At 44.6% G+C, this 24,983-nt stretch overlaps 1 protein-coding gene across 1 annotated transcript in view; it reads right to left on the reverse strand.

Moving 5' to 3' along the window:
• rttn (rotatin) overlaps positions 1-19,368 on the reverse strand; it is a gene marked incomplete at both ends in the record, with an annotated part of 56,946 nt that extends 37,578 nt beyond the window's left edge. The window contains 20 exons of the mRNA XM_080543615.1: positions 784-872; positions 1,323-1,422; positions 3,203-3,374; positions 6,521-6,660; positions 7,302-7,418; positions 7,972-8,100; positions 8,208-8,334; positions 9,219-9,331; positions 9,927-10,139; positions 10,331-10,501; positions 11,634-11,749; positions 12,828-13,018; positions 14,484-14,652; positions 16,350-16,500; positions 17,347-17,461; positions 17,687-17,777; positions 17,934-18,020; positions 18,254-18,446; positions 18,830-19,017; positions 19,338-19,368. Coding sequence (XP_080399741.1) covers positions 784-872; positions 1,323-1,422; positions 3,203-3,374; positions 6,521-6,660; positions 7,302-7,418; positions 7,972-8,100; positions 8,208-8,334; positions 9,219-9,331; positions 9,927-10,139; positions 10,331-10,501; positions 11,634-11,749; positions 12,828-13,018; positions 14,484-14,652; positions 16,350-16,500; positions 17,347-17,461; positions 17,687-17,777; positions 17,934-18,020; positions 18,254-18,446; positions 18,830-19,017; positions 19,338-19,368 — 2,703 coding nt within the window. The remainder of the gene's footprint in view (positions 1-783; positions 873-1,322; positions 1,423-3,202; positions 3,375-6,520; positions 6,661-7,301; positions 7,419-7,971; positions 8,101-8,207; positions 8,335-9,218; positions 9,332-9,926; positions 10,140-10,330; positions 10,502-11,633; positions 11,750-12,827; positions 13,019-14,483; positions 14,653-16,349; positions 16,501-17,346; positions 17,462-17,686; positions 17,778-17,933; positions 18,021-18,253; positions 18,447-18,829; positions 19,018-19,337) is intronic.
• Between the last annotated feature and the right edge of the window lie 5,615 nt (positions 19,369-24,983).

The following is a 24,983-nucleotide window of genomic DNA, read 5'->3' on the forward strand; positions in this document are numbered from 1 at the left end:
CTATCATATGCAGAGCGGCAGACAGCTGTAACCTGTAAGCCACGATAGGACAGGATGTTGCTTTATTGTGTTAGTGTCGCATTAGATCAGCTCTAACAGGCAGCGAGCTAAAAGGGCATGTCATAGACGGGGCTCTGACATCTAGACAGGACAGACTGCAACCCTACAACGCACCGGCAGTCTCCGATAGCTGCGGCTGGGGTTATGTTCTAGTATTATTATTTTTTTATTGTTTTTTTTGAGTGGGGCAGTCCCACTCGTATTTTTCATTTTTATTGACAGTACAGTATAGATTATGACAGGAAGGATGGGTGAGAGAGAGGAGGGATGACATGCAGGATATGTCCCCGGCCGGAATCGAACCGGGGACCCTGCGGTTACATGGTCGACGCTTAACCCGCTACGCCACCTAAGCGCCCCTATGTTCTAGTATTGTTGATCTGCTCTACGACCTCCAACTTCTGTCTGAGGAGATGTGGCCAATTCTGGGCCATTTCCCCTCCGTTAGGAGGTTTTAATTCAATCCCACAGAACGAGCCGATCACAGCCTAGGGAGCCGTGGATTAACCAACTGACACGAATCAGAGCAGACTGGGTCCTGTCTGACACCACGGCCCTCGCTTCATCCTCAGATCACACACACTTCAATGCAGGCAGGTTTTTTTGGGGACGACCGGGAGGAACACGCACACACACACGCGCACACACACACGCACACACACACGCACATGCGCACACGCACACACACACGTACAGACACACACACGTACACACACATTTTACCTTCATGTTGCCGTTCACACTGAGCGTAATAAAAGAAATGACTTTATCCGTTAAGCCGAGACTCTTCAACACAGGGTGCATAGAGGTGTCTGTGGGAAAAAACAGAACCCAAATCAATCAACAACTGAATTGGCACAAATGAATTGGGATGGAATCCTAAACTTGAGAACGTCTTTATTTCCTATGACACTCCTCTACCTAGCAACCTCATCAATCTGCCCAAAACATATGGTCGTGGGAGGAGACCTGCCCTCTTGCAGAAGAAGCTTCTTTTTTTTTGACACAGAAAAAATTGTCTTCCGATCTTAAAATGTAGCTTGTATGCCAAATGTTCTTTTTTTTTTTTTTTTTAATGGCCCATTTTCCTGTCTTTTCTCCTGCAAAACAACATCCACCAGATGCTTCAGTTCTCACACGCTTTCCTAACTGTGGAGTGTATTATTGTAACGGTAGATTACAGTCATCCAGTCATGTCCAGCGGTAATCGTATCATCAATGGCATGATGCTACTTTATTGTTCAAGGCTACTGATGTTTTACCTTGGAGGACGACAGCGAGCTGTTCAGCTGCTGATCTCCTGAGGGTGAGGTCCACTGTCTCAGAGGTCAGGATCCCAAAGAGCTTCTCCACTGACTCCACCTGCCAACGGTCACAGTGACAATCACACGTACACGTGTGTGTGTGCACAGTACCTGCATGTGTGTGTGTGTGTGTGTGCCTTTGCGTCTGTGTTTGTGTGTGCTTTCGTGTGTCATGTATGTGTGTGTGCACAGTACCTGCATGTGTGTGTGTGTGTGCCTTTGTGTCTGTGTTTGTGTGTGCTTTCGTGTGTCATGTATGTGTGTGTGTGCACCAGGGTGCCGGTCAACGTGTCCGGGAAGATTTCAATTTGTCGGACAAACGGGAAAAATTCCGGTCATCATATTAGAATATAATATAGGTGTTTGTCGCGGTGATTAGCTGTTGTGTAGCCTATATAGGCCATTTAATGTCCATTTCTCATCCGATACGATTAGATCGCGAACTATATAATAATATAGGCTTTCATGATTCGCATGCGCCACACTGGGCAGCCTAGTCACCTTTGCTACTTTGAATTACGACTGTAGGCTACTTTAAGATGTTTATTTCAATTGCATTAATGGGATTTGAGTATGTAATTGGTAATTTTAAGTATGCCTAGTTTAGCTTTTGTTGGCTATTTGAACGGACTGCATCGATCGATCAATGAACGGACATTACGTTAACTGAAGTGTGTTAAATAGTTTCACGACAGTAATGTACGTTTTTTATATTCTCTTTCCAGTTTTACCCTTTTTATCAATAAAACAACGTAATTTCTATAACCACGTCTCGCTGATTGGGAAGGCATTAAGTCTAGCTGCCTGTCAAATCATACTTTCTCTGACTCGGGAGTATGAGAATGAGGAGGATGTATCGGGGGGGATACACACCCGTGGACTATTTCACCTTAGTGGCACAAATTAAACTCTAACACTATAGAATCTATAGATAGACTAAAATGATGGACACCGACTGAATAACTGAGTGGGGGAAGACAGGTCTCAAATGTGAAACAATTATAACATTTAATACATAAAGATAAAACATACACAAATATATAACATTGATATCCCTAAACTCAAATGTAGTGTGGTATTGTCAACCTAATCTAATCAATCCTAATCTAATGGTACCAGTAGCCCAGGTTGTCGATAGTAGCGCACTACTCCCGTAGTACTTCTCCCGACTCAGGGCTGGAACGGGCACGGCAGGCTCAATCAATGAACGGGGTTGAGATGGCCTCTAGCGTCCTTTACTAGCCGCATCTCACGGCCCTCGGTGGTCATTCACTGTGCTCTAGCACATCCAAAACACGCAGAACAATAACCTTGACTCCGGTCACTGCAGTGGTTTTATTTAGACTAGATCAAACTAAATTACGGTAACTGACTAAACTACGGTACTCGCGCCGTTGAGAGACAGGGTTGCCAGATGGGGCGGGTTACCGCCGAATGGGCTACTGCGTTTAGCGGTTATTTTCACCGGACAATATGACCGAAGAGGTTTAAATATGTCGGACTTCAACAGATTTTATCGGACAAAGACCGGTAATTACCGGTTAACGGAAACCCTGGTGTGCACAGTACCTGCATGTGTGTGTGTGCCTTTGTGTCTGTGTTTGTGTGTGCTTTCGTGTGTCATGTATGTGTGTGTGCACAGTACCTGCAATGTGTGTGCGTGTGTGTGCCTTTGTGTCTGTGTTTGTGTGTCGTGTATGTGTGTGTGCACAGTACCTGCATGTGTGTGCGTGTGTGTGCCTTTGTGTCTGTGTTTGTGTGTCGTGAATGTGTGTGTGCACAGTACCTTCATGGGTGTGTGTGTGTGTGTGTGTGTTTGCGCATGTGTGTATCCGTACCTTGAGGAATGACCTGTCGCTGCTGTCCAGTCTGATGTCCAGGGCGCCGTGGAGGCAGTAGAGGGAGGGGAGAGAGGAGAGGACAGGAGCGTCTAGGGGGGGTCTGGCCGTGTTAACCCCCTCAGTGCTGGTCAGGTGGGGCAGCAGGTGTTGTACCGCTGCCACTCGGACCCTGCGATTCACACACACACACACACACACACACACACACACACACACACACACACGTCTGAGCTAAACAATCTATTTTTGTCTGGGGTACACCACCTGACTGACTGAGAAGGAACCCATAACACACATTCAGCAACATACGCCGACAGAAACTGAAAACGATGAAATAAAAACTACGGCGCTGTGCGTAATAAATAAATCGATCGGTCGGTCTGTCCGCCAATCAGGGTGGTTAAGTATGAAAAAACGATGGATTCTATCGATCTAGACAATTTCTCAGGAGGAGAGAGAGAGCTGCGAGACGTGTTACAATGCATCAAGATGGATAGGGGGGGGAATAAATCTCCATGTTCCACGGAGCAGGGCTTGTATGACAGTATGCGGAGAGCCTGTTTTACATAAGCACCACGGAGCTTCCAGTCAAAGTTGATGAGCACATCACCTGGTAACGGGAGGCAGCGGTAACACGCCCATCAGAGGGGCTGCAGAGCGGAATACTTAGCCTGCCAGACAGTTGTCTGGTTCCGCAGCAAGGCCCCCAGAGAGCCCATGTCAGGCTCACCAGACAGCTTCACACACACAGACCACACACACACACACACACATACACGCACACTCACCAGACAGCTTCAAACACACAGACCACACACACACACACACACACATACACGCACACTCACCAGACAGCTTCAAACACACAGACCACACACACACACACGCACACGCACGCACACACACGCACACGCACGTACACACTTCCCTCTCACACACATACAGCAAGCATAACACGTGTGTGTGTGTGTTTGTGTGTGTGTGTGTGTGTGTGTGTGTGCATGTGTGTGTGCGTGTTTGAAGCTGTCTGGTGAGTGTGTGTGTGTGTGTGTGTGTGTGTGCGTGTGTGTGTGCGTTAGGGGTGCAACGGTTCAGTTGGCCCACGGTTCGGTACGGTTCGGTATTTTGGGTCACGGTTTTCGGTACGGTTCGGTTCAGAAACAAACGTTCCAGACCAACTCGACCTCTGACCAAAGGCCGCGTTCGAGGCATTCACGTGGACGCTCCGGCGCTCTCAGAGATAATTTACGAACGCGGCCAAATTGATCTTCTCGCCATAAAGCTTAAGCGTACAGTGGGCTTCCTGTATAGATTTAAATCTTGCTTTTCCTTGGCTTCCAGAAAACGTCTTGTCTCCGCCCTTTTCCTTTCACAATTGGATTATGGTGATACAGTATATAGCAGGGGTGCCCAATACGTCGATCGCGATCGACCGGTCGATCGCAAAGGTAGTATGGGTAGATCGCATGGCATTGGAAAAAAAAAAGAAAAAAAAAAAAGAAAAAAAAACGAAAACGAAAACGAAAAAAAAAGTTTGCCTATCATCCATCCTCACTATGGCTTTTGTGTGGCGATGTGATATTGGAAATGCGTCTGTCTGATCAGCAAATCTACGATGGCTATTTCGAAGAAGGGAAATGTGGCAAAAGAGCGAAAACGTACGGCTGCAACGATAGCTTCTTATCGCGTCAGTCACGTTCTTGTTAAACACAAGAAGTCATTCAAAGACGGTGAAATTGTGAAAAAAGTTTCTTGAGGCTGCAGATTGCCTTTTCGATGACAGATCCACAGTGGCTGATGACACCTTGCAACCAGCTCCTACAGCCCTGACTATTAGAAACTAGCTGCCTCCTCCCAGTGCCAGGTCTCCCACTAAGGTAGAGAAATGCATTTATTTCCTCCTTTCAAACTAGGGAACTACCTGTTTTGTATCTGGTTTACTTTTCTGTTTGTTGGATCAGTAGTTGGCTATGGTACTGCAGACTGGCTGTCAGTGTGTGAGTGAGAGAAAGTGAGTGTGTGTGTGTGTGTGTGTGTGTGTGTGTGTGTGTGTGTGTGTGTGTGTGTGTGTGTGTGTGTGTAAGAGAGTGAGAGAGAGAGAGGGAGAGAGAGGGGGAGAGAGAGGGAGGGTTTGTGCTATGGCTCCCTATGCAGACTGGCAAATGTGTGTGTGTGTGTGTGTGTGTGTGTGTGTGTGTGTGTGTGTGTGTGTGTGTGTGTGTGTGTTTGTAGTACGTGCATGTACGTTTGCGATGTTGAAACTAGACTGGTAGATCTTGGCAGACTGGCTACTTGAAAAGTAGATCTTGGTTCCAAAAAGTGTGAGCACCCCTGGTATATAGGTTTGCTTCTCTGTCCACTTTATCCAAGCTAGACCCCCTGTATCATTCAGTTCTAAGATACATCACCAATAGTGCCTTCAGGACCCATCACTGTACACTGTATAGTCTGGTTGGATGGCCATCTCTTTCTGTCAGAAGGCTCCAACACTGGTACACTCTTGTGTTTAAAATCATCTCTGGCTTCTTACCGAATTATCTGGGCCTGAAGTTCATCCCTATACCGAGTGGCTCGGGTCTCAGGTCTCGTAGATGGCTACAATACAAGGTGCCACTTATCATGAACAATGTTGGAAGGGCAAGCTTGTCTTATTATGGCCCTTGGTCTTGGAATGACCTACAGACTACTTTTAAATTAGAGGCCCTTATTTCCATAAGTATCTTAAAGCGTAGATTAAAGGATGTGGTCACCGCTCGCTGTACCTGCTTTGGTTAGACTTCTCAATGTTTTAATCACCTTGTAAATACCCCTACCATTGTTTGTCTATTGTATTGTTGCCACTGTCTTATGTCCTGTCTTGTTATCTGAACTGTTTTTTTAAGCTACTATTTTGACCCTGTCTTGGCCAGGTCTCTCTTGTAAAAGAGGTTTTAATCTCAATGTGACTTCCTGGTAAAATAAAGGTAAAAAAAAAAAAAAAAAAAAAAAAAAAAACGAAAACGAAAAACGAAAACCGTCACGGTTCACTAGTGAATTGAGCTGTGGAACGCAAACCGTACCGTCCGTAAAAAAAAACGAGAACCGTTGCAACCCTAGTGTGCGTGCGTGTGTGTGTGTGTGTGTGTGTGTGTGTGTGTGTGTGTTTGAAGCTGTCTGGTGAGTCATCTCTCTTCTATATTATAAACAAACACATGTACTGTACACACAGACACACACACAAACTTCCCCCTCGTGCACATACAGCAAGCGAGTAAACACGCTCCTCCTAAAAACAAACAAACACGACACACAAACACGACACACAAACACACTCACGTCGTTTGTTTAGCGAAGAGTAGTCGTAGCGCCGCTCTCAACTTGGTGGTGTCTGGAAACACGCCATCTCTGTTCTCATTCGTCACTTCGCTTATCAACAGGACACAGTTCCCCAGTGCGTCCTCGGTGCCTGCGTAGCTCTACAACACACACACACACACACACACACACAAACACACAAAAGAGTGTGAGCGCACACAGACACAGACACACACACACAGACACACACACACCATAGAATGAGTAACACCCAGGGATTCCAACTGAGAACAACAGTAACTAAAAATGCATCACTCTGATTACAGACGCTTTCCTCGCGCCTTGGTGGACATGACAGGCCCTATTGCTTAATGGCCTTAGACAAATTAAATAAAACTTCATGACCTTGTCAAGATCTTATGCATATTCATGCTCCATTTTCTGCATTTCCCTCGCTTCAGACTGAACGTTTAATAATAAATAAAAAAAGCTTGTTGTTGTCAACGGGAACTACAGCAACAGCATATCGCGGGATATGCAAATGAGCAAATAACAAAACATTGCCTCGGAGCGGCTCAAAAACGTTACGGGTGTTGTCGAGGACGCAGAAAATTACACTTTGATTACAAAAGAAATGAATAAATAAAAAAATCCTGCAAAGGCCACTGTTCCCCTAAGTGCTGTAGAACAGGTTCTAAATTTGATTTCACTTTATGAGCTCTCTGTGTTTTTTTCCTTTTTTTTTTTTAATCCAGCGGGTATGCCAGCCGTTTGAGTGTGACCTGTCGGACGTGTGCAGTACCTGTAATATGGGGATGACCGGGTAAAGTGCTTCGTTAAATCTGCCCCAGGTTGACGCTGTCATCATCAATCGCCCTTTCAGCAGAAACAGAAGGATATCCTTGGCAGCGGAATTCACCTATGGATCAACGCATAAACTATTGAACCCCACCGCGGCATAATACATCGCTTTTATACATCGCTCTTTTTCAAGAGAGGGAGTAGGGGTTAGTGCTTGACGACATTGTATTCATAGCGCAACATTTCCTCAACGTCAAATCTCAGCCTAATATGACCTTAAGCACCCACTAGAGAGGAGATGACGTGGTCGTTTTCAACAATCTACAAGGACAGATGGGCACACACACACACGCACACACAGACACACACACACACACAGACAGACAGACACACACACAGACAGACACACACACACACACAGACACACAGACAGACAGACAGACACACAGACAGACAGACACACACACACACAGACACAGACACACACACACACACACACAGACACACACACACACAGACACACAGACAGACAGACAGACACACAGACACACAGACACACAGACACACAGACACACAGACAGACACACAGTCAGACACACAGTCAGACACACAGTTAGACACACAGTTAGACACACAGTTAGACACACACACACACACACACACACACACACCTTTCCAGCTGGGTCCTGGAGGCCAAAGGCGATGATCTCGTAGAGGACTCGGGGGTGGAGGAGGAAGTGTACCCCGCTGCAGACTGATGATGACCCGGGCCTGGGCACGTTCTGAAGGCCCAGACAGTCCTGACGGGGGTCAAAGTTCATCAATGACTGTGGCCATACTAGAAAAATGACTACGGTAAATGGCCATTCACAAGCGCTAGGCTGTTCTTTATAGCGGCCCCCCTCACCTTGACCACTCTGAGAGTGCAGCTGTAGGTCTCCGTCTTGACAGGGAGCAGCGGATGAGACAGGAGCTTCAGGAGCACCTGCTGACTCTCTCTCTGGAGCAGAGGGCTGGGCTGCTCAAACCTCCACCTGACAGGCAAGCGACCACCGTTAGGAACCAACCCTGACGAATCAGTTCTCTTGAGAACAGACCACACCTCTTCACATAGGTAAAATGTTAAATGGACTGACTTATTCCAGAGCGCTTTACGACGGCCTCTCATTCACCCGTCCACACACACATATTCACACAACAATGTGCGGCAAGCTACCACGGAAGGCCGCCGGGACCCGCTCATTGGGAACGATTTGGGGTTCAGTGTCTTGCCCAAGGACACTTCGACATGTGGCCAGCCGGGACTCGAACCTCCGATCTGCCGACCTTGCGATCATTAGACGCCGGCTCTACCTCCTGTGCCGCCACCACCGCCCCAAGGTGAAGACCACATTACAATGTACTGCATCGTATGCAATGATCAATTTACAAAGAATACCAATACATACCAATACCAAGGACTCAATGAATTCGATGGGTGCGACGCCTTGTTAGGTGACACGGTGACTTTCTCCCTTTTACTACTCTTAGTTCAAGAGCTTTGAACATTTGGATATAAGTTGCATACAGCAAATGCAGAGCCACTGCTAACCCACACAATGGACCTCTCGCTAAGCCACGGCACCTTGACTGAATGACATTCAATGACTTACAATGGCGGGAGTTGGCAAATTTCTTTAAAGATGACAAGGATATTTAGTCTAGAAAATGTTCACCATCAGATATTAGCGAGTTGTGTGTCCTTTAGTGTTTTCTGCCTGTAGTGACTTTTGCTGTGATATGATTGGACAATTTCTATTTTGGGGTGTGGCTTAGCGATAGGTCCATTAGGCATTCTTTTTAGTGTCTTTGAGTACTGAGAAAAGCACTATACAAAATAAATGCATTATCATCATCATCATCATCATCATCATCTTACAGGTAGGAGCAGATCTGAACGCATTCCTTGACGATGGGTAAGTGTTGGTGATATGGAAGTCCCTCTATGGCTTGCTCCGCCAACTCCAACAACTCCAGCCAGTTCTTTTCCCCCTGTACAGACCAACAGACACACAGTTCACCTTCTATATGAATCCCCCTCGTACGACGGTGAACTGAAAAAAGATACGCCGGGTATCACTGACAAGTCAAGCCAGTCTCTATGCTTGTGGCGGTTTGCACCGGATCGACGATAAGCTACACAGAGGCAGGGCAGGGGGCGTGACTACTTTCACAAACACTTCAAACGATCTAGCGCTGCTAATCAGTTAACATATGGAACGGAATAAAACAAGGCCCCCCCAGCCATTTTCAGCAGATCATCAGATCACTTTTGGAGGTACCTTGAGTTAGTGTATATAGCCTACTTGTGACACTGATTGTTTTGATTGCGTTTGATTCATGTACTTATGACGCCATTGTAATCCCACTCAGGTGTACTCTCAGAGGTGCTATCTATTCAATTAGCCTACCTGACTATATAATGGCTGTCTTGCACTGTGTGTGTGTATTTAAGACTTGACAAAAGTCCTATTAAACCACATTTTGTTCCATCTGGAACTTGAGTGTGCGGCTTCGACTTCTTTTAATTCACTTTTGGGAGGTATGACATGTGACAGTCTTTGACCTATCAGCTGGGCTTCCGTACCTCAGCCTGAGTGTCCTTCAGGAAGCCACAGGTAGACTCCATCCAGAGGGCCGCCCGCGCCGTCCTCCTGTAGAGGGCGTGTCCGTCGGGGTTCACCTGCTCCAGGTACGCCACCGCCGACTCGTGCATGCTGGGGAACGCCGCGCTGAAGGGCGTGTCCAGGGACAGCAGGAAAATGGCCGCTGCCGTGCTCTCCGGAAGGTTCTGGCAGGCCTGAGGTGAAAACCAAGGGTGGGGGGGGGGGGGGGGGGAAATGATGAAGTACGTCACACACACTCTCTCACTCTCTCACTCTCTCACTCTCTCACTCTCTCACTCTCTCACTCTCTCTCACACACACACACACACACACACACTCACACACTCACACACACACACACACACACACACACACACACACACACCTTCTCCAGCGGCAGGATGGTCTGGAGCAATCTGATGGTGAAAACAGCCGTCCCTGTGTAGGCCATCCTGTGGTGGACCAGGGAGTTCTGTGGACTGTCAGGTGAGCAGCTCTTACGGTGGTGATACATAATGTCCCCCAACGCCTCCATAGAGGCCTGCAGCTTCTCCTTCTGAAATCCAGATAGAAACACCAAGACGTGGTTATTCTCACCTACCCGTGGGACTGAAATGGACCTATCGCTAAGCCACGCCCCCTTTGAAAACTCAGACAAACAAACAACGCTTCACTGACAGTGACTGACTGACCGACCGTGACTGAACGACATTCAATGGCGGGAGTTGGCACATTTCTGATTTCTGATTTACCACAGCAAGTAATACACATTTTTTTTTTAAAGATGACAAAAATATTTACCGTAGTCTAGAAGCTTTTCACCATCAGATATTAGCGAGTTTTCTGCCTGTCGTGACTTGCTGTGATACGATTGGACAATTTCTATTTTGGGGCGTGGCTTAGCGACAGGTCCATTAGCCATCTGTTCTTCATTTTGGGATTATATTGAAGATACGGGGTCAGGTTGGGACTGGTCATCAACCACAACATGTGTTTAGATATGTAACTACCTGTAACTGTAACTGGCTGTAAGAGCCTAAAACCTCCTCCTTTCTTAGCAAAAAAATCGAACAAATAGCATACAGTCACCAGCAGGGGGCAGTAGATACCCTTCACATTGCTGGTGCCAGTAGGAATACCGGCCCTCACAGGAGAGCCTAAAAACCTGGCACACAAGGCTGGTCTCCTGATAAAGATGACAAAACAGTCTTGAGCGTTGCATGCTCAGGGGCCTGTATAAACACCACGGGGGGAGAGAGGCCTTGGCTTGACAAGAGCATGTCTCCCCTCAGAGAAACATGAACATTTAACTACAGGGCACAAGAAAAATCACTCTACACTGTAAAAATCACCAGAGTGTGTGTGTGTGTGTGCGTGTGTGACCTCGCAGTGCAGCATTCCATACACTATTTACTGTAACTCCAACAGACATGGTGTGGTAAGAAAGAAAAACCAACAAATGTGAAGTTTCACTCCTTTGGGTATCAGCCGATTTGTTGTTCGCCTTGCTGTGTCTGTGTGTGTGTGTGTGTGTGTGTGTGTGTGTGTGTGTGTACTACACTGTACGTCTATGTCTGTGTCTGTTACAGGCAATCTAATCTCCCCCCCCCCCCCCCCCCCAGTAAAAGTACAACCATTTATATTCATATTTCTTTCCCATATTGAAGCAGAACGCTGCCTTGACTTGCCAGCTCCATCCCCACTAGGCTGTGGTCGTCCCACACCAGCTCACACACGCTGTCTCGGAGAAGCAGCACCGCCTCACAGAGCAGCTCACACACACGCTGGAACACACGCACACCGTCTAGGGGGGGGGGGGGGGGGGGGGGGGGGGGTTGGAGAGAGAGAGAGAGAAAAAGATAAAGTAAATTCAACAACACTCTCTACTAATAGCATATGCTAGACAAACACGCACTCACACACTTTCTGAGCAAGGAAAGAAGTTGGTGTGTGTGTGTGTGTGTGTGGGGGGGGGGGGGGGGCAGGGGGTGTTAACACACACACACACACACACACACACTGTAATTCATAGCTTTCAGTCACGTGGTTTCTTCCCTAGCAACCACCAACCTGACGGGCAAAAAGTATCATAGCAACATCGCTCAACATGGCTGCCTACTATTTAGACCACCTCACCCATGAAGAACTATCAAGATACACGACGGTGATAGGAGTGGAGGATTGACTCCATTCAAATAGTGTTGGATTCCCTGTCTTCTACTCTATCCGAACACGTTGGAATTATTTTCCTAACCCCCGGAGAATCAAAGTTATTGACCTGCAAAGGGTGCCTCCTTGACTGGCTTTTCACGTGAATAACACCGGTTATGGAGGTGGTACAAACAATGTAAGACTATTATTGCTAAATTCACCATCAGTATACGGTCATTTTGAGCCCTTAACCACCGCGCTGACACCCCGAGAAGATATACTTTTAATATGAAACTCGATCAACCGGGCGTTCACCGGCTGCTGGACGAAACTCCCAACTCCCGCTGTCAGCGAGGCGAGGGAATATTTATATCCGGGAATTCGCTCCTTGCTGTGTCCACGGTGATAGGAGTGGCGGATCGACTCCATTCAAATAGTGTTGGATTCCCTGTCTTCTACTCTATCCGGACACGTTGGAATTATTTTCCTAACCCACGGGAAATCAAAGTTATTAACCCGCAAAAAGTGGGTTTTGCCCGTGGGTTTTGCCCGCAAAAAGCTGTGCTGTGACGTCACATGAAAGCTATGAATACCTTCAAACAGTCTATAAGAGACAGAGAGAAACAGAGTCTTCTATCTACAGAATAGCACACGCTGCCTGGAGCACTTGCGTACTAATGAATTGGGTAGACAATAGGTCAACACCCTGGGACACACATGGCACCACACACCTGTCCTGAGCAGTGGGATGGCATGTTCCATCGTGGCCACGCTGAACTGGGCCAAGCTGAGCTGCTGCAGCTGCAGCTCCAGGACATCCTCCGCCCCCAGGTCAGGCAGCTCGAGCTGGGCCGCGTCCACAGGCGACTGGGGGGTCTGTCTGGAGGCCTGGGCCGCTCCTCCACCTCTGTGGGAGCTACTGCTGTTGAGATCAGAGACAAAACAGTCGGTGTACACATGCAAAGGTTATACAGTACCCTCCTCCGTAAGTATAGGGACAGTGAAGTTTTTTCTTCTTCTTTTGGCTCTCTCCTCCAAAACTTGATTGATTTGAAATCACTAACTATTACTATGAGGTTAAAGTACAGATTCATAGCTTTTATTTGAGGGTATTTGGGTACATTTATTGGTTTAACCATTTAGAAATGACAACCATTTGTATACGTAGTTCCTCTATTTCATGTATTGGGACAGATTCATATCATGTCCAAATGAAGCACTCATTTGTTTCATTCTAGTATTTGGTCACAAATCCTTTGCATGCAGTAACTGCCTGAAGTCTGCAACCCATTGACCCCACGAGAAGCTTGGTATCTTCTCTGGTGATGATCTGCCAGGCCTATAGTCCAGCCATCTGCAGTTGTTGTTGTGCTTTTCATAGCACTGAAAGTATTGGGACAGATTAATATTATGTCCAAATTAATAAATTATGTTAAGCACTCTAAACTGTTTGTTTGTTTGTCTGTAATGCGACCTTGGGTCCCCTGAAAGGCACTATATGAATTTAAGTTATTATTATTTAAACTGCAGCCATCTGCATTTTCTGTTTGTTTTTAGGTGTGTTTGTTTTTTGCATAAAATCTTTGAATGAATGTTCAATTGGATTTAAATCTGAAGATTTACTTCACCAGTTAAGAACGTTCCACTTTTTGGCCCTGAAAAACTCGCATATGGTCATATATAAGTCATTGTCTTACTGTTTTATAAAATGCCATCCAATGCGTTTGGAGGCATTCGCTTGTTGTTAAGCAGACAAGATTTCTGTACGGCTGTCAGCAGTTATATCATTATTTAAGCCAAGATGGCCGGTTCTATGGCCCAACCATACTTAGCACTTTAAGATTTCTTTATGTAAAGTGCATTACAAATAAAATGTATTATTATTATTATTATCACAGTAACACCACCTCCACCATGTTTCATAGATGAGGCGGTATACTGTAGATCTTGGGCATTTTTTTCTCCAAACTTTCCTCTCGCAATCACTCTGGTACATAAATGGTGAAACCATATGTACACAAATACCAAACATCAGATTTATACAATATAATCAAATCAAATAATTTAAGAATCTATACTTTTAACCTCATAGTAATTGTTTGATTTCAAATCCAAACTTTTGGAGTCAAAAGAATACAAAATGCTTCTCTGTCCCCAAAAAAGTATACTGGTACTGAAGGAATGGAAGGGAGGGAGGGAAGGAAATAAGGAAGGAAGGAAGGGAGGAAAGGGAGGGAGGGAGGGAGGGAGGGAGGGAGGGAGGGAGGGAAGTAGGAAGGAAGGGAGATGAAGGAAGGGAGGGGAAGGGAGAGGAAGGGAGGGGAAGGAAGGTAGAGGGAGGGAGGGAGGGAGGGAGGGAGGGAGGGAGAACGGACGGACACACACACCTGTTGGAGGCTGCGTCTCCGTCCTGGCCGTCTCCCCTGGGTCTCTGGCCGGTGCGGCCGACCACGGAGGGGCGCGGGGAGCACTCCCCTCCTGGGGACGAGGCCAGAGATCGCTGGGCCCCTCGCACCTCCTGGGAGTAGGAGAGGGAGGAGTTCTGGGACACAGAGTCTACAGATAGGGGGGGGGGGGGGGAGGATATAGACAATCGATATTACAGTTATCATAATTGTGATGTATCTCCACTTCACTTCACTATTTGGTAAAACGCATTCTCTTTTAGAACAAAAGGTCGCTGTTGCAGTGAAGGGTTGATTCAGACATTCTACAGCAGCTGAGGATCTGAATGTCATGACCGTGTTTGATTGAACAGAGTGCTCAGTGTGATATGTGGAAGTAAGATTTCGTCTGAGAAGAGAGTTCGAGACATCAGTCCCTAAACAGCAGGACAGAAAATAAACATAGAGATAATTGGTATGTCAACATCGCACTATTGTAGACAATTAATTAACCAACATTGAGGAGGAAATCCAAGCTTTTTTTTTATCAGAAGTGCAACTTCCTATTAGGTTCATGTACTAGTGTTGGTGACAGATACTAAGTGGATGTAGTGTGAGGGGAGACAGATCTCATCTGTCATGTATTATATTATTTATATATATATATATATGTATATATTCACCCCTTGCCCCTACCACTTAGCCTTACCCCTCCGTTTTGCGCGCTCACGTGTTCCGATTGTTGTTGGGATGGAGGGGTAGGGTGATATCCCAGAATCAGCGAATCATCAGCAAGATAGTGGCGAACGCACAAGCATTTGGCATATGACACCCGAAATTTTACTTAAGTCCAGCAGCAAAGTCTTTGCACTTGTTACCGCTCCTCTAATATCAGTGCAGACTGGCAGGGTAGGAGCAAGCGTTTCTAGCCTACAGAGCACCGCTATTCTGTCATGAAATGGCCTGGTAATGAAGCACTGTTCTTTTTTATTGAATGACTTGTTTGATAGTGTGAAACTTATAAGTTGTGAATGAAAATATTAGTTTCATTGAACTACTTAAACAGTTCTTGTGTAATTGTTTTATTTATTTAGTCATAGACTGAAGACCCATCTCTTCAGGTTACACCTTAACTGCTCCTCCTGAGACATCTTCTGCCCCTCACCACTACGTCTCCTAAAGACACCCGCTTTCCCCTCTACTGTGTCCCTAAGAACTTCTATTGCCCCCCTTGTACTGTTTCTCTGTTTCTCCAGTGTAAAAAAAAATAAAAAAAAAATAAAAAAAAAAAGTTTTGAAGAAGGTGATAGGAGAAGGTTTTTCCTTCTATCAATGGCCCGGGCCTGAGCTAGATTACTCTTCCTGCTACGAATGGTGGACTGATTATTCACATGCTTAGTAATCAAATGTATTGATTGTAAGTCGCTTTGGAATAAGGCGTCTGCTAAATGCCAAAAATGTAAATAAACCTAATGTCCAACTGTACTACCCATAATCCACTTGTGTAAACTCTACCTCTTCTGCAGCACGTGAGCACGAGGAAGCCTGCTATTGACCTCTGTTGCCGCCCATCACTGTCAACAATGCAATGTGTGATGGGAGAAGAAGGAGAAACTGAACTGAATCCTTAGGTTCACCGTGCACTTTGCGCACATGTCAGGCAAATTCGAAGTACCGACGCATTACAAGGTCATAAAATTGGATTGAGATCTCGAATCCAACATGACAACCTATTTGGTTGAGAACTTAAGACTCGGTGTAATGCAAATAAGATTTCCCATCTTCAATGCGATGAATCAATTATTAAGCGGTATCTCAGTGTGACTTCTTGGGTTATAGAAAATATCAAATAACTTAATAAAATATGACCTTGCTTTGCAGAGTAGAAGCAGGGGTCTCTGTGGAAGCGTAGTCTGCTCCTCAGGCCCACGCAGAGCTGACGGAGACAGGCTACGGCCCGGAGCCTGAGGTAGCCTACCTCACCTTCACCCGTATTCAGCCTCAGTAGGGATAGAAGGTTCTGGAAATAATAGTTAATAGTATTAGCACAGTGGTTCTCAACCCTCTCCTCGGGGACCCCCAGCCGCTCCACTTGTTTGATCTGTTCCACCACCAGCTCACCTGATTCAACTGATCAAGTACAAACCATAATTGCTTTATACTTGATCAGTTGAATCAGGTGTGCTGGTGGTGGAACAGATCAAATATGTGGAGCGGCTGGGGGTCCCAGAGGAGAGGGTTGAGAACCTCTGTATTAGCAGAACACTTAAAACTTGAGAGAACTCGATGCCCAAAAAACACTGGCCAATATATAACTCACACAATAAAATAAAATCACACAATAAAATCACACGCACTACATAAAAAAGGGCACCCAGAATTGAATTATCGGAGTTGTAATTTGTTCCAAGTTCAAATTGACTGGCCTCTGTCAGTAACGGTTGTCCTGTCATGCCTCTAAATCTGACACATTTAATCTATCTAATTGGTTCTATCGACCAGAAGGGCCAGTGGTGACTGGTCATGTGATCCTAGGGGAGGAGGAAGGATGCCAAATTCCACATTTTCCCACCCCACCCCCTAAGAACACTACTTGTTCATTTGAAATGATTCTAGGTATTAAAGGAAAGATTTCAAGGAGGTTTTGCTTTAAAAATTTGTTTGAGGCTTCTCACTAAAAAAGTCACAATACGATGATATAATATCCCTTTCCTTTGATATTCTGGGGCTTATTAGATATATAACATTAGAATATGTTATTTACCTCCCCATACGCTCTGATAGGAATTTTCATTAGGTTGCTGCATCTGATTCGGTCAAATCTTCAAGCTGGGGTTGTTGGTTTGGAATGACGGACAAGAATTACCTGAACTATACTGGGCCTCTGGAGGAAGATCTCAGCTGGGAAATCCTGCATGATGACGTCATGTAGAAGTTCACACGTGGTCCGGACTAAGTTAGGATTGTTACTTCTCAGAGAACTGTAAAAACAAAAACAATACCAAAAAATTAAGTATATATTGATCGGACAAATGCGCAGCACCCCACTGTCACAGCTTGCGTAAAAAGTATGAAGAGATTTTGCATACAAACACCTATTTGAGACAGAGTAACAGAAAGTTAAGTGCTTAATGAGGTCTATGAGATCGTAGGCCATTGAAAAGGAAATACATGTCTAAAAACTCTAGAGATCTGATGTCACCCACCTCTCATTAGATGAAAGTATGTGTCGGTCTGTTGTGGTCAAAGCTAACCATGGAAAAGTGGAGAACTTCAGGCATCTTACGGAGTTACTCACTGCATGGAAAAGGAGAATCATCACAAAACATTCTACACCATACTGTTAGTAGATAATAATACATTCAAATTTGCTGATATGAATTGATCAACCAGATGACAAAGTATATTCGGATCATGCCATGTGTAGGGTTGAATCCCCCACGGTCAACATGCCTAGTATTCTCTGCGGTGGAACGTCTGCATGGCTTGGCCTGCTCGTCTGGAAATAGCCCACCACTGGAGACTCCTCTTCTGAGGGAACTACAATAACAGTTTAACATTGACATTACACTATAACTAAAACACTGCATATAAATAATCGATCGATCTTCTCCATATAATACATTACAATGGGATTGTGCTCTACATTTTTCGGTGGAAAGGAGTTTCAGTGTGCAGCACTCACAATAAGAAGGAGAGTAATACACACAAACACGTAGTCAAGAATGGAATTCACATTCAAGTCACAGACCATAGATGACTTTAACCGCTACCTGTGTTAGTTGTCATCGTCACATGTTCATGGGAGTATATGGTTTGACCACTAGGCAGTAGCTCTGGAAGCTGAAACAGCTGGTCAAAGACACCCTCGATGATAGCCCGCAACCGGGCGTCTACATTCGGGGAAAGCTGGGTCAGGAACTCCACTGCCCCCACTTCTCTCAGCATCTGGGCTGCAGACGGGTGCTTTGCGGACAAACAAACGGCTTAGGCCTAATCCTACAACCTAATGAAGTTATGAACTACAGCGCAAAGTACACGGCTCACAGTGTTAAAATATATGCTGTAGTAGGGAAATGTTAGAGCATATAAATGCAATTCATAATTCAATATCATGCCCTTTCCTTGTAATCGACTTTGAATAACTTTACACAGTGTTGTGTCTTGACTCTTTAAAACGATACTGTATCAACAACGGAGATAACTCCATGGTCGGTATGGTTGCAATCCGTTCATGTGCTAAGAAAATGATGTTACACCATAAAAGACAAGCTCTGGGACGCTTAGGTGGCGTAGCGGGTTAAGACAAGCTTAAAAGACAAGCTCATGATCTAGACCTGAGTAGTTACCTTGGACAGAGTGCCCAGCAGCACCAGGACCTCCTCTTGCATGGGCACCTCTGGGAAGTTGAACCACTCCAGGAGGACCACGAACAGCATCCTCTCTTGGACCAGATCAGAGACTGACAGGAGGGAATGGTCCAGTTTACAAACGATGCTCTTCAGTGCTCGGACTCTGATCTCCACCAAGGGATGGCCTGTTGAAATAAAAACGTGCTCATTAGTTAACTAACTGCATGATCAGATCAGATCAGGCAGGCAGAAAAGTGCAGGACAGATTATCTTCTCCAATTATAGCAAGCAATAGCTAGCAACATTAGCCTGAAATCAACAAGTTGGCAACATATGTACAGCCAGCCAGCCAAGCTAGCTAGAGTGTAACACGATCAAGAGGAAAGCAAGCACAGTGTGTGTCTGTATGCGAGGCTAACAACAGTTATCTATCTCGCTAATAACTAAAAGTGACAGATATTATCTGAGATAATAACGCAATTTATGGTAACGTCGTTGAACTTACCGATCTTCTTTATAAGTGGAGATACCTCCATGGTCAGGTATGGTTGCAATCCGTTCGTGTGCTAAGAGAAAATGATACAAATGTTACACCATAAAAGTTTCAACTTTCAGCCGTTAAGTGTCAGTCTGTTCATGTCAACATTGTCTGCCCGGGGTTTGTTTTCAAGGAGCGCGGCAGCGACGTCACGTGTCCTGGTTACTTCCTGGTAGAGAAGCATGGGTATGGAGCTATTTTAGTGCCATCAGAAATTGAATTGTATTTGACAGATTGAATTGAATATGAGCACAAATTGAATTGTATTTCACAGATCTGAATTGTATTTGACAGATTGAATTGAATCTGAGCACAAACTGAATTGCATTCGACAGATTGAATTGTATTCAATTCAGTTTTCATTATTTTCATTCAGTTTTCACATTCAGTTTCTCTAAATACAATTCGGTTTTTCGCAAAATACAATTCAGTTCTCTAAATACAATTCAGTTTTACTCAAAATACGAGTTCAGTTTTAGAGGCACTCATCCGGGGACTCTGGGCTAGGTAGAATAATAAACAATCAATCTGTCAAATACAATTCAGATCTGTGAAATACAATTCAGTTTGTGCTCATATTCAATTCAATCTGTCAAATACAATTCAATTTCTAGTGGCACTAAAATAGCTCCATACATGGGCAGCATTCAATGAGCCAACACGCGTTTTCTGTTGGTTCTGAAACAAATAACAATGATTCCAAAATTCCAAATGCATGAGGCATTCACATTTTATGTTGTTGTATCCATTGTTGAACATTTTAATAGTCATGAATAAGCATATGAAGAATGAAAATGTTGAGTTGAGATTATGCCAGGGGGATGATAGAAATGTTGCCCTGAAATTGTTCACAACCAGCTACCAGTAGTGCTATTCAACAATCAACCCACCCATCAGAGGCAACACAGTTCTGCCCTGCATGCTTCTCAATTCTCAAATCAAGGTCACTTTTATAAATCTCTGGTCTGAAGTGATGGAGTGGATCATATTGCTTGTCAGTGTGTGTGCACAGTCTCAAAGTTGATGTACTGTTTGCATGCACAGCTAAATTTGATGTTTAGGGAATGCTGCTATTGATTCAAATGACAAAACGGTCATTTAAGGTTATGTAGCCTACGGAGTCACTCCTTACTGATGATGGCTTGGCAGGAACCATTAAGCAGCTACAGTCCCATAGACACCATTGCATTTCTGCAGTCAATCTGTCACTGTTTTGTATTTAGCCTATGCATAACATGCTTTCAGTTTGGCAACGTAAAGACACATATTCAACATTCTTCTCTGTGCTGAGCAGCACTGCTGGAAAAGGTCTTACACCAGCTCAAATGTCAAAAGTCTCAATTGTCGACGTCCATCACACACATGATCCTTTGACATCTTAATAAGGATCATCCATCCATTCTCTCCAAATGATCTTTTCAAATGTGTTTGAAAAGAAGCCTTTTTTAAATGTCTGGCACACTGAGTGAAGCCTTTGAGACCACCCAAATTATCTTGTCATTCAATTAATATCACAGCAAACATCAGTCAGTGTGCTAAGGAATCAAAGCGGGTGTGCACAACCTCTCAAAACAAGCGTGGGCTTAATTTCTTTTTCAGAGCAGCTCTGTCCGTGCTAATCCAATTGCTTAAGTTCTCACACTTGAAAGATGAAGCCCATATTTGATATATCAGGGAGGGTGATAATTAAAAACTTAACAAATGATCATTTGACGTGCTAATAATTTAATCACACAGTACTTGAGAACTCTGTATGGTACCAAGTGCCTTTTGAACATGTGTTTGAGTTCTCGTGTAAAGCCATTCTTTGGGGACCTAACTAGGCGTACAATAGGCACGGCGTCCTCACTCTGACATGGCTTAAGTGTTTATTCTTGTCTAGTTGATGTTGTTGTTACAAAACTATTCTATCAGCTTCAATTCTCATGTGGCTCTCTGGATACCATGACACAAAAACAAGATCTAATACATCAACACACAGAGGCTGAGTCTGTTGAGAGGAGATAGGCTTCACACAGAAAATGTGTTGACATTCAACTGATACCCAATGAGAATACAAGACAACCTCCACTCCGACAGCTTTCAAAGGACAAGTCACCTCGTTTGAGGGACAGGCCCCACACAACCAGAACAGAGGAGGTTTCCCTTTATCTCCATGGAAAGTAGCCTACTATGCAGAGGGTCAGACTGTGGTCTATGACTGTGGATCGTGTCATAATATTTCACAGTGCGCCACCTTCACTGTTTCGTAACCAGTCGTGTATCTTAGATCAGTCGCTTCCATCAGTGGCGTTCAGGGAGTAAAACTTCACTTCAGATCAATGAATACAGGACTGTGTGTGTGCGTCATCGGCCTCTGTCTCACGGAGCGGCTCATTGTTGTTGCAATCACCCCTTTTGGTCGTTAATGCCAAACGTCTGTCGACTCATTCCCTCACAACCCTGCTGCTTAATCTGCCACGACGGCTCCCAGCAGTTGTCAACTCGGAGACCTCTGCGGCCATTTGCGTGTGTTCAGTTTCCACAAGGTCATCATCTGTCTGGTTCTGAGGTGTTCACATTACACGTCGCAGGTGGCTTGTCTTCACATTAGCTACACTGCAGTTGGTCCATAACTATTTTTAGGGACCCCTCATAGGTAAATCATATTTGATCACACCCTCCTGCCTCCTGTAAGTGTATGTTTATTTAAACTACTCATCAGAATTGATATTGCAGCTCTAGGGACTTTGCTGCTCTGTACTGTAAGAGTGAGATCAGGTATGTTGTTCACTGCAGGCTGACTTGCCTTTGCAGGTTTTCATCTAAAAGGTGGGAGATGCCATCCATCTTGTGTCGAACCCTTTGAAGCTAGACTCCCACTCCAATCTGGTGGAAGCATACAGGTGAGGCTAGAGCTGTGATACTCGTCGGTTGGATGAAAAGTTAAACATGTGAGTTAATGTGAAGCACTCAGCTGGTGAACTGCTTTTGATGTGCAGCTCTAAATGTGTAGTAATAGCGCTTACATACTATAAGCTGTTCTGTATATATCATGCCATGTACAGTAAGTGATGCTAGTTATCTTAGGAATGGGGGGGGGAATGAAGGGATATTTATTTTTAAAGCTCTAAAGCCTATGCCAATGTGGAATAAGCACACTCATCTGCATGATAGAGCTATTATTGCTGTAAACATACTGCATGGCAACAAGATAACCAAGTATTACCACTTGAATTTATAATATGTAGTGACAGTCATGGGTAATGTGTTATTGCACCCGACCAGTGTGTTACAAGGTTGAGTAAACATGGAGGATATTTCCCCAGTTCATCCACAGGAAACATTCACATTCAGCACGGGTGCTGGAGCTGACTCATTATATTCTGTGTGGATACAGTTGTTGTAAGTGTAATTAATGCACAATCCTCAGACACTTCTTACAACGCCTCTCTGAGGATAGCAGGGGCGACTTGAAGGACTGATTTAGCCCTGAATCACTCTCTGAATCCTAAACGTGGCAAAAACTGCTCTCGTCGGCTAGAAACATAACAGGAAATATCAGAAAATAAAGAGGTAAACATTATCCGTTCATTCCGTACATTTCCCTGCTACATTGAGAGGCAAAAAACCTCTCTGTGTTATTCCAGTCATTCCTGAAACAAAAACCCAAGTGGTCCCACCGGCCCTGTCACTGCTTGACATGCCTGCTGTACCCGTCTTCCGCTCCACTGCAAGTGTTGAGGATATGAGGGTGGGCACCTTGGGACCCCCGACAAAACCCCCTTGGCGGAGCAGTCATGTCAAAGGACTGAGTCAAGCTGAAGGATGCCGCAGACATATTGAGCAAATAATTTATGACCGATACAGCTTTTATTTGAAATGATGAGGAAAAAAGAGAATAATTCTCCTGCGATGTCTACAGAATAATGCTCCAACTTGACATTTTTTGCTTGTGCTTACAGTACATACAATTAAATGAGAAATATATATGTTTTATCCCCAAGCCCCTTTAGTGCTGCTGTGCTGTATAAATCAAACAATATCCTGTGGATATTTCATGTCTCATCAAATTATGATTGTGATGACATTATTCATTGATATGTCGAGAATTATATTGACAGAAAACCCTTTTTTGACCCTCGGTAATACAGCAAAGGAATTAACCATTTTTGAAACATTTATTTTGTCAGGAGCAAACTGGGCTATACTTTCTCTAACAGCAAGTTGTTTCGTCTTAATTCCAGAGAACATCACCCGGGCAAAACTTACTTTGTCAGGTCTAATTTGGCTTGTAAAAACATTGCACCCTTGCCTGCCAGTATGCTTTGGTGCTCTCAAAGAACTGCTAGCCCCCCCCCCCCTCTTCCCCTGCCCACATGCAGTAACAAGTGAAGGCAGCCTGATCAACTCTAATAGCGACTGGTAATTAGAGTCTTTGCATAGAACCTGTCTGCACATAAGCAGCCCTAAGCAGCTTGCTATGCTATGCTCTGCACTTGACAGTTTAACAGAGTGGAAAAAACAATATAACATTCTGTGTATGGCCCAAATTAGCCTGCCAGCGGTAAACACAATTACCCACTTTAAAACAATACTGACACTAATTAGACCTCCAATGAATCATTTCAAAGTTCAAGTTTTAGCTTGTATCTCAGATAGAAAGTATGTGAAAAAGTACACTTGGACAGCCAACATGAAGTGTTTTTGGAATACAAATTAGATGTTCTTTTTCCACATCATTTACTAAGCAGTGCTGATACTGATTCCATCACTTTTGTGGGGAATGGAATCATTATTGTGGTATTGAAATACTTGATTTACTTGGTTTACTATTAAACACTTTATTTCTGTAGTACAGTAACATTGTAATTACACGTATAATACTAGTTAATAGTAGTCATTGCTTTTAATAGTAATTGGTAGTTAATAGTTAATTGGTCTTTAACATTTTATACACAAGTGGAATAGGGACTATTTCTTCTTCCATGTGTGTATTAACAACAAAAAGCCCTCACTGTAACTTTTTATTTTTTATTTGGCGTGTCCCTGTCCCATGTCGTGGCGCGGTGCCTCTGGGATGAAATATGAGGCTGTTTAGTGTTCTACGACAGAGGCCACAAGGCAGGGAGGGGGTCAGCGAGCATCTAATGAAAGCAGTCAATAGCTATCTGCTCACTTAGAGAGTGTTCATTACAGCTGTGCTGTGTGTATATGTGCATGCATGCGTACGTGCGTGCGTGAGAGAGAGAGAGAGAAAGAGAGAATGAATGAGAGAGAGAGAGTGAGTGATGAGCATTGCATTAGGCTAGTCACTTCTTTTGGCAAAGCCCAAAAGAACTCAGATCATGCATTTCTAAATCACAGTCTAACATTTGGGTAGAACAGCTGCTTCAGGAAAATAATCTTCCACACTTGTGTACAAATAGAAAGTGATTTCAGTGAAGGCTTGACTGCTGGGTTCATATGGTGCAGCAAGCTGGGCCTTGAGCCTCCTCAGAAGACAGTGCTGGCATTGTGTGTGGGAGTGAAGGGGCAGCGTTGTGCTCAGACTACTGTGTTTTCAAAGTTTGCTATTTTTTCATGCTGTCCAAAAATAACACTTGACTGTTCTTCCCCCCCCCTCCTTCTGTC

The sequence above is a fragment of the Nansenia antarctica genome (assembly GCF_963989245.1).
Source record: "Nansenia antarctica genome assembly, chromosome: 12".
Classification (NCBI taxonomy): domain Eukaryota; kingdom Metazoa; phylum Chordata; class Actinopteri; order Argentiniformes; family Microstomatidae; genus Nansenia; species Nansenia antarctica.